Source organism: Leptonychotes weddellii, chromosome 6, assembly GCF_054177405.1.
Source record: "Leptonychotes weddellii isolate Sample4059 chromosome 6, ASM5417740v2, whole genome shotgun sequence".
NCBI classification, from domain to species: domain Eukaryota; kingdom Metazoa; phylum Chordata; class Mammalia; order Carnivora; family Phocidae; genus Leptonychotes; species Leptonychotes weddellii.
Genome location: NC_138374.1, coordinates 77855352 through 77865385, shown reverse-complemented (window position 1 = coordinate 77865385; position 10034 = coordinate 77855352). Strand labels below are relative to the sequence as shown.

Below are 10034 nucleotides of genomic sequence, written 5' to 3'. Positions count from 1 at the left end.
GACTTTGCCCCCTAACCTGCAGACTTTGCCACGCCCCCCAACCTGCAGACTTCACCCCCTCACCTGCAGAGTTCGCAGTGCCCCTCTGCCGGTCTAACTTACACGTTTGTTCTCTGCATGCCTGCGTGTATTCCTCATGTCCGCTAAGAACCTACTTCCCTCTGCCACCGGGGTGCACGCTCCTTGAAGGTAAAGATTCTATCTCACATCCACGTTGGGATCCCCTGCAATGCCTAGCATGGGGCGTGTCTCCCATGTTTGCTAGATGAAGGAGTGCGTGCTCCCGCCGTGACAAATGCAGGCTACGTTTCACAGTAAAATAACAGTGAAGAGATGTTTGCGGGACGGAAGCTCGGGGAGCAAGGGGTCGGGGTGGTCGATTCACCTGCACAGCTGCCTTCTTTACTTTGGTTCCCCCTTCCTACGTCCTAGGTCCAGACAGTGACCGTATTTTACTAAAAGCCCAAATCACGTGACCTGATGCATAGTCTTGACAGAGAATAGAATATTTAAAATCAGAACTGTCCCAGAAAATCCAGCCCATCTCGCAGGTGCTTTTTTATTAAAATACAGTTCAGGGCGCCTGGGTGGCTCAGTCTGTTGAGTGTCTGACTTGGTTTTGGCTCAGGTCGTGATCTCAGGGTCGTGAGATAGAGCCCTGGGTCAGGCTCCATGCTGGGGGCAGAGCCTGCTTGGAGTTCTCCCTCTGCCCCCCTCTCTCCCTCTCTAGGATAAATAAATAAATCTTTTTTCCAGAAAAAAAGATATAATTCACATACCAGGAAATTCACCTTCTTAAAGTTTACAATGCAGGGATTGTTAGCATGTTCATAGAGTTGTCAACGGTCAGCTCTATCTAGTTCAGAACACGGTCACACCCGAAGAAGACCCGTCCCCGTCAGCCGTCCCCCGTCCCTGTCCGCCATCCCTGTCAGCTGTCCGCCATCCCCCGTCCCTGTCTGCCATCCCCATCAGCTGTCCCCCACCCCCCGTCCCTGTCTGCCATCCCCCGTCCCCGTCCACCATCCCCCACCCCCGTCCCCCGTCCCCATCCCCATCAGCCATCCCCCATCCCCTGTCCCCATCCCCTCCCTCCCGGCCCGTGGCAACCACCCACCTACTTCCCTTCTCCTCAGAGTTGTCCATTCTGGACCTTTCACATAAATAGCCTCTTGTGACCGGCTTCTTTCCCTTGTTGTGTTTTCAAGGCTCATCCATGTCTCAGCGCGTGTCAGTATGTCATGGCCTTTTACTACCAAATCATGCACCCTTGCAAGGACATGCCGTGTTTTGTTTATCCATTGCTCTGTTGGCACCAATCTGGATTGTTTCCATTTGGGGACGATTGTGAATCCTGCTGCAGGGGCTCTTAACACCGATCCCGGAGGGAGGGAGCCGGTAAGAAGGGCCGCCGTCTGGGAGTGGCTTGGGAAGAAGGCCGCAGAGAACAGGTCTCCGAAGGGCAGGGAAGAGAGGGAGGCACGGGCGGGCGGCCGGTCTGTTTGGGGGACAGTGTCCCTGAGGGCCGGCCGCCCACGCAGAAAGGAGGGAGCCCAGAGCAGTCCCAGGCAGACTCACCTCCAGAAGTGATAGAAAAGTAGAGGGACGTTCAGCCCCAGGGTGAGCCACTCCTGAGCGCACAGGAACATGATGCAGAAGAGGCTGTGGATGGAGTATTCCGGAAGCACCAGCTGCAGGGGAGCAGAGACATAGGCCTGCGTCAGCGGGAGGGAGTCACTCCATCGTCCCACAGGCCGTGCTGGCGACCCCGAGGCCGCCCCAACACCGTGGTCCAGCTCTGCTCCGTTCTCCTCATCGGGGTCCCGGAGCCATGCTTCATACCCAAGTCTAACGGATACAGGCTCTCAGCACCTACTTACCGGAACGGGGCCCTTGCTTCTGGGGGTAACCCCTGCGTGGTCACGGAAGGCGGGAGGAGACACCCCCAGAGGGTCTCCACGGTTCTGTAACTGCCCTGCTCCTGGCTTCCCGGTCCCTCCGTACCCTCCTACACAAACTCACAAAGCTACAGCAAACGGGTGTATCTGTTTCAAATGGAGGCAGGCCGGGGAAGCATCGAGAAACAGCACCTCGCCTGATGTGGGTGGCCTGGGGAGGGGGGAGAATGACCGGCAGTGACGAAGGAGGAGAGGCCAGCCCAGACCAGAAACGGGCCAAAGCTGGGGGACCAGCAGGAAGACCAAGCCCCCCAGCCCCCAGAGCAGCCACGCGGGGGTTAATGGTAAAAAGAGCTTCAAGTCATGAACTCCCCAGGGTGTTTAACAGAAATCAAAGTTGTAACGGAGATCACAGCAGCTGTAAAGGAGAAACTGGTGCCCAGACCAGTGAAGACACCCCAAGTTGGAGAGGGAAGTCACCCTCCTCCCCCTCACATAGGCCCACGTACGCAGCACGTATGCTCCTAGAAAAATCCAGCCAGCCGTGGGGGCTCGTCTCTAATGCCGCCTCCTAAGGGAAGCCGAGCCCAGACCACCCACCCCGCACCCCATGGCCCCTGCGGCCCCAGGCCCACAGCGTGCTCCCTGACCTCCCCCGCTGAGTCAGCGCCCTCCTCCCTCCCCCAACACACCCCCCACCGCCCGCGATGTCTCTTCTCAGCGCGATGTCTCTTCTCAGCGCGATGTCTCTTCTCAGCCGGCGTGCAAAGCTCTTTGCACTTAGTAGAGGCTGAGTGAGCACGAGATACGCTGAGCTGACCAGGGACATGGGTCCACAGCACAGCCGGCTGGTGTGAGGGCCCCAGCCTGCGCTCACCCACCAGGCCTTCTGTGGGCGGGAACAGACGGCCTCACACTGTCCCATCTGGGTACCGCCCATGACTCTGGGCTCCCTCATCCCTCCCTTTGGTCTCGGGGGTTGGCTGCCCCAGATGACCATGCACAGGGAGACATGCATTAAAAATACACGCATGCAGGGCGCCTGGGTGGCTCAGTTGGTTAAGCGACTGCCTTCGGCTCAGGTCATGATCCTGGAGTCCCGGGATCAAGTCCCACATCAGGTTCCCTGCTCAGCAGGCAGTCTGCTTCTCCCTCTGACCCTCCTTCCTCTCATGCTCTGTCTCTCATTCTCTCTCTCGCAAATAAATAAAATCTTAAAAAAAAAACCACGCATGTGAGGCACGCGTGCAAGAGATGCATTCTGTAAGCAAGCGGCGCCTTCCTGACTCGCGTCTGCTTGAGAACAAACACGTCGACCCACGTGGATCGAGGAGCCCTGGAACCCGGCTCACAGGGCCGCTCCATGGCCCCGGGGCACCGTCGGCACAGCCAGCCTGGGGGCCAACAGAGCTGGGTTTGCCCCTCTCCCCCCAGTGTCGGCCCATCTCACGAGCACGGCCAGCGTGGCGGGGCTGGGGGACCGTGGGGCCATCTCAGTCCTCCCCATGCAGCAGCTGGACTGGACGCACCCTCTTCTCTGAGCTCACCTGTTACATACAGATCACCTGACCCCTGACCCCTGACCCCTGGTTGGGTTTTCCCAGGAAAAGCTGCCAGATAGTGCCGATCTCATTCTTTCCCCCACAACGCACAGAGGAGCTGGCTCACGCAGGTGTGGTCTGTGCAAGTCGCTGGTCTCACTGCGAGTGTCACCGTGCCCCGCTCGCAGAGCTCGACGCGCTGCATACGCAGCCCATGCAGATCCCACGGAGCTTGACAGGGGGATGGAGGGACGCTGGGGAGGACGAGGAGACCTCGCCACACAGGGAAGCCAGAGGCCCGCATTCGGGGACCGGAGCCGGGGGCACAGCAGAGAGTCGGCAGGAGCTAATCGGGGTGGGGGGGGTCCAGCACAAGACACCTGCAAGGGCCACTAACTCACCACGTGGTGGAACGGAGGCCGGCCTGACGCAAGCCAAGCCGGGGCAGAGGTGAGTTAACGCCCGGCTGCCAGGACCTAGCGCTGAGCCCAGCTCGCACACTTGCCCAGGAAGACCTCACCGATTTCGCCACGCCCCAACTTCTTTGGTCACTCCACCTGTCCTGACTCCCTGCCCAGGCCCTGGGCCTCACCTCCTCGTCCTGGCGGACATTTCCACCTGGATACTTCCCGACCACCACATGCTGAAAACCCCCGTTCCTCCAGCCCCTGCAAACCCACCTGCTCCAACTCCAGTCTGCTTCCAAATCTTGCCATTTCTCCTCCACACCCACTTGTGGTGGTTTTTCCCTTTGCCCCAGTACCGCCCCCACTGGTCTGGACCCCTGCACCCCTTCCCACGGCCAGGGCAAGAACTTTCTGGCAGGTTTCTGTCCTTGCACGCAGTCATGTCTCCCCGCACACGCCCCTGGGCTCAGCTCCCGAATCCACAAACTTGATCTCCCAGCCATTTTACGTGTGTTCAAAGTGGTTTAACTGCATTTACAGGTCTTCTCGTTCGCTGGTGTACCCATTCATTCCTGGCGCTGGCCCACAAAGATCGGCGGACTGGTAGCCTGTGGATTCGGGGAGCCGGATACAATGATGCCACCCTTTGTCTTCACCTCAGGACGCCGGAATGCTCTCCCAGCCCGCACAGCGGGGGACATGGGACGATCACACGATGGGACCCCCGAGACGGGCAGAGGGGAAGACAGTGAGGATCGTGCCCGCCCCACGGCTGCACACCTGCTCCCGCCCCCCACCACACATCCCCGGCGGACGGGCTCGCCGAGCCACTGGTAGAAGCGTGCCTGGGACCAGACATCCCGAGAGCCACATGGAAAGCCACGGGGAAGGTCCCAGGGCTGAGTGCAGCTTTCAGGGAGGGGCAGCTGTGAGACCCAGTCTCCGCGGACTCAGACAATAAGCTTTTCAGCTGTGACCGTGTTGGGCTAAAACTATTAGCCCGCTATCTCCAAGTGTCCTGTAAGTTCTGGCGGCCACATAATGACCTCTCTGTGGTGCTGAGCATGCTGGGTCTTCACTCCCTCATCCGTAAACACCAGCATTGATGACCTACCAGCGAGGCTGCTGGGGGACACAGCTTCTCCCCCGGAGGAGGCTGCTCTCAGAGGTGGAGCAGTGTTGAAGGGGGAGGTGCGCTGTCTGATGAACGGGACCATCACTACCACTAATAATCACACACCCCTAATCCCAGTCTCGGGTAGGTCCCTTGTTGCTCTTACCCAGAACCGATTTTGGTTTCCTGATTCTCCACCCAGTCTCCTCTGAACCACAACCCCATCCCTGCGAAAACCAAGCTCCCGGCTTCCCCAAGTGGGGAGAGAAACCAAACCTGCCTCTCCAACTGGGAAAACCCAGGCCCTGCCTGTTTTCAAGGACACTGTACAAGGACATCCTGTGTCTATCTGCCCCAGGGACAATCGGTGTGAAAAGAAAGGATAATGTCCTTTTGTCTGATTCCCCAAACCAGGAGCCCTCCTGGGATGAGCAGGGAGGAGGCAATTTTCTCGTAAGCGTCCAAGTGGACACACCTGCTCACAGGTCCCCAGGTGAATAATCGCACCCCTGGTTCACCTCAGGGGAGGGGCGGTGGGAAGGAGGGAAAGAAAGGTCGCTTACCTGGGAAGCTGAGATTTCGCTGAACTGGAAGACGAGGAGAAGAGCATCCCAAGCACTGGCAGGAAACCCTCTTCTGAGTCCCTCCGCTCCAGAGGACACTTTCTCTGTAGTCGCTCTGGGCAGAGGGCTCCTGGAGGGCAGCCAGGCAAGAGCCAGGCCAGCTGCAGACAGGGCGGGCGGTGCGGCCCCCTGCAGGCCTCAGACGGCATCATTAGCAGAGACCCCGACGGCTGGGCTTGTGGTTGGGCTGAGCATTGCCCATTTCGTGGTGCCAGCCAGTTGAAGCTTTCGATCTCCTGGAATGTGCACTGATGTTCATCAAATACTCTAAGGGGTGAGCGGATGACTCTGGTCCATAAGCACTCGGCCCAGAGTCACCTCGTCTAGAACCGTAACTTGAAAAGCCACCATAAACCAGTCTCATGCGTGCTGAGGCCTGTCCCCAGGAACCCTGGGCCTGGCTCTGAGCCCCGCACAGCCAGCAGCAGTCCTGGGCGCCTAGGCCGAGTGTGGCTGTCCCTTATCAGGGTCAGGGTCAGGCCTGCGTGGCTGATCCCGGGGACTGGGCCCTGCCTCCAGGGAAGCCAGTCCCCGATCATTTCCCTGTGGGCCTGTTCTGAACACCAGGAACCCCAGGAGAATGGGAAGCAGACATCAAGAGAAGGACTTGCCTGCCTGGGTCCCAGCAAGTGAGGACAGAAGGATTTGCCTTCCCTGGGGAGGCTGGTGGTCAGTGAGGGCACGGAGGTGGCCCAGGAGCCAAGAAGCATGGTTTCCAGCCCCCCACATTCCAGCCCCATGGGGCCCTCCCCCCCCCCGTCCTTCCCCCTCCCTTCCTGAGCACATTTCATCCAAACGGGAGTCTCTGCGGCTTTCTTGCCCACCCAAACGGACTCACTTCTCTGCAACAGAGGCGCAGGGAGAGAAAGTGGGGAGCTATCCCACACCCCCCTGCCCACTGCACCTGGCTCCCCAGTGTGTGGACAGCCCAGCTCACAGCTCAGCCCGGAGGCCCCGGCTGGGAGCCGCTGGGCGCTGACCGAGCTGCGCCACCTGTCGTACGTGCTCCGGACACTCACGCGGCCACCTCGGGCTCCCCCCAACCCTGCCCCGGCCCCCAGAGCCACTGGTCCTTCCTGCGATGACTGCCCCTGGGACCAGCTCCCAGCCTGACTGGTGGCCGTCGGCTTGGGCACCTCTGGCCCTGCTGCCACTGCCCGTGGGCCCTGACCGCCAGCCGTACCACCTGCTGGGGACACCAGCCAAATGGGCCGCCCCCCCCCCCCGCCGATCCAGGAGGGAAGTGTGCGTGCCCAACCCCTCAAGGAAGAAGGTTCCTTCGATCTGAAATCATAGGGGTCTCGGCTCTGTTTCTGGAGGAGAGGGAAGCTGGGAACAAACGGGACAGAATGGGCTTTGCTAACGGCTCCCCTCCCCTCCCCCAGCCCACTTCCTTAAGCAGCTCAAACCTCACGTACTTCCGAATCAGCTGGGGGTGTTGCTAAAACACACGGGGCTGGGGCCCACCCCCAGAGGTTCACATTTCGTAGGTCTGGGCGGGGGGCGGGGTTCCCAACCAGATCCCAGGAACCTGCCAGGAACACACGATGCTCCCAGGACCAGCATCACCAGCATCGCCTGGGAGCTTGTGAGAAATGCAGAACTGGGACCCCACTCCAGACCTCCAGACGTGTGGAACCAGAACCAGAACCTGCAGATCCCCAGGGGATCTACGTGCACATTCAAGTTTGCGAAAGGGCCCCTCAGCACTGACTCCCAAAATAGGGTCCGCCAGCCCCCTGCAACAGAATGCCTGGGGCGCGCAAGTTAAAATGCAGATTTCTCGGTTCTACACCAGTCTACCCAGATACTCTGCGGGCCAGCCCAGGTGATTTTGTTAAACATTTGAGCTAAGATTCATAGACCCAGGGCTTGAAGAGGACCCAAGGCAGAGGCTTCCTTTCTGAAAACCGGGGGTCTCGGTCCTCACCCCCAACCCCCAGCGGGACTGTGACCGTCCTACCCTCACGGACTCCAGTCCTGGGCAGGCAGCCTTCACAGATAAGAGCAATGTGTCCGGCTCCCGGCTGCCCCAGCCTCTGCCATGCAGGAGAACACTCTGGAAACAACCCCCGCGTTGGCCCTGGTATCTTCCGGGGATGGGGGCCAGCGACCCCAGCATCCTTCAGCACCCAAACCCCCAGCCTCCCATACCACGACTCTACCTTTTCCCAGCAGGCTACCCAACCCCCAAACCCAGCTCCTTCCCCCTGTCTCTGACCTTCCTTGTGTCCCAGTGGGCTTTCCAGATTTGGGAGGTGCCTGGTTCCTTTTAGGACCAAGCTCTTGTCCTGCCCCGCCCACACCTCCCAACCTGCCTTTTGTCACCGTTTTCATGCAGCTTCCAGGCACACTTGAATTTCAAACGCCTCTCTACCACTTCCTCACGCTGTTACCAAGTACCCAAGAGCCCGGTGAGGGGGAGGGGAGAATAAACACCCTCTCTCAAATAATGCCACATTTTCAAAGGGACAGAATTCTCTTACAACCAGCCCGCCCGGGCGGGGAATCCAGAGAGATCTGAAGTCACACTTGGCCACCCACTCCTTCACTCCTTTTCTTTAAGCCAGGGATGGTGGGAGTAGGAACTGGGGTCAGGATACAGGGAGTGATTAGGCAAAAGCTCAGACTGTGGAGAGGAGAGATGCCAATGGGAGGGAATGTTCTAGAAGAAGGGCAGAAGGGCAAGGGTTTCACAAGCCTGCCTGCTGGTGCTGAAGAGCCCACTTACGCACTCAGCAGATCCGTATTGTGAGCACTAGCCAGGTGTGAACGCCGAGCAGTCCGGTGAGCAGAGACCACGGTGCGAGTGTGCACGGCGCGTGGAGTCTGGAGCACCACCGGACACGAGCCGAAGCACAGTGTGCAAGCAGCTCGATACAGGAGGAGGGGAGACATGACACACGTGTTCTGAATGCGCTCCTTGGAGGGAACTCAGCTGAGGTCCGGAGGACGCTGCTCTGGGGAAGGTGGAGTGTCCGGGCAAAGGGCATCCCCACGGGGCACTGGTGTCTGCCTTCACTGTGGCTTGAGACAGTCACGTCCTGGAATGATATAACCTACAAATCTCCCGTGGAGATGACATGGAGCCCGGAAATCCTTCGTACCAGCTTCTTACAGCCGCGAGACGGCAAGGAATGGCCGTGGTGATCTCTCCTGACCGGGGAAGGCCACAGGACAGCTAGGGGGCTTCTGCCCTATGTTGCCCTCAGCCCGGAGTGGAAAATCAGGCACACGATGGGTGAATCAGTCTCCAGGTCAGAGTCACCGTCCTAAAGCCCCACAGAATCTAGGCTTGGAGGCCAGCCATGCCCACCCATGCTGCCCTCCCAGGCCCGCGTGATGGCAAGGAGCTCCAGCTCTCCTCCGGACTCCCGGTCCCATCCACGGGAGGCTTCTGTCCCCAAATCTCTCGTGAACAGGCACCACAGACAGTTTCTTAATAGAGCGAACCTGGTAGCAGCCTGGGGCCTGAGCAGCACCATCAGCTCCCAAAGGAGAGCCTTCTCCAGGATAAAGACAAATGATTATCCCACTTAGCAGCTCTCAAGTGTGTTAATTACCTACTACCTCCGGCTGCTTGGAGACTTTTTGCTCAAAACAAGCAAAGGAGGGTGAGCTGAACCGGAGAACAAGTATGGGTAGCTGGGGAAGAAGAGCTGTCAGTCCTATTTGCTGAGTGCCCACCGGCCTCTGGACCCAGAGCCCTCAGGCAAGATGGGACCGGTGAGCACCACCCTCCAGAGTGCCGGGCACAGGGCGGTCGGAGTTCAAGCACACGTGACCCCTGATCAACACGGGTCGAACGACCCAGGTCCACTGAGACGTGGATTTCTTACAGCACAGGACGGTAGAGGTATTTTCTCTTCTTAATGGCATTTTCTCTAGCTCACTTTACTGCAAGAATACAGTATATAATCTGACAGATCTCACGAAGGGTTGGCGCCCCTCCCCACCCACCCCCCACGCCGGTCAAGAGTCAACTGTATACACAAGTGTGTTTTCCAAAGTCTGGCAAAGGCGGAGAGTAGCTGGATTGTGCCACACTTCACTGGGAATTTGATTTAGCAAGTTCACATTCTGGAGAAAAGGCAAAAGAATATTGTAATTGGCTTCCAGGAAGGGCTCGAGTTGGCTGTCTCGGCAAAAACAGTATTCGATTCCGGAACAAGAGCCAGGCTCTAGGCCTGCCCGTCCACTGCCAGAACCTTGGGCCTGCTGTTTAAGGTTGATGGGCTCAGTTTCTCCATCTATAAAATGGGGATAAGAATGGCACCGACGAGAAGAGGCACTTGACCCCACGTTCCCGCGCCTCTGCGGTTCGTGTCAGCTCAAGTACTCCATCTACTTCGTAAAAAGCAGCAATTAAAGTCTCTTGAAAATCAAACCAACGTGTCTTCCCTTTCCTCTCAGTCCATTTCTAGTGCTTGCAAATTTTTTAGATCCTCTCC

The 10034-nt window shown here is 58.5% G+C and overlaps 1 protein-coding gene across 3 annotated transcripts in view; it reads right to left on the bottom strand.

Annotated features, from left to right (window-relative positions):
• Positions 1–1115: 1115 nt before the first annotated feature.
• Positions 1116–10034, bottom strand: part of CNIH3 (cornichon family AMPA receptor auxiliary protein 3) — a 203626-nt gene continuing 194707 nt past the window's right edge. For all 3 annotated transcript variants that reach the window (XM_081823026.1, XM_081823027.1, XM_006746439.3), the window contains one exon: positions 1116–1691. In XM_081823026.1, coding sequence (XP_081679152.1) covers positions 1575–1691 — 117 coding nt within the window. In that variant the 3' untranslated portion in view covers positions 1116–1574. The remainder of the gene's footprint in view (positions 1692–10034) is intronic.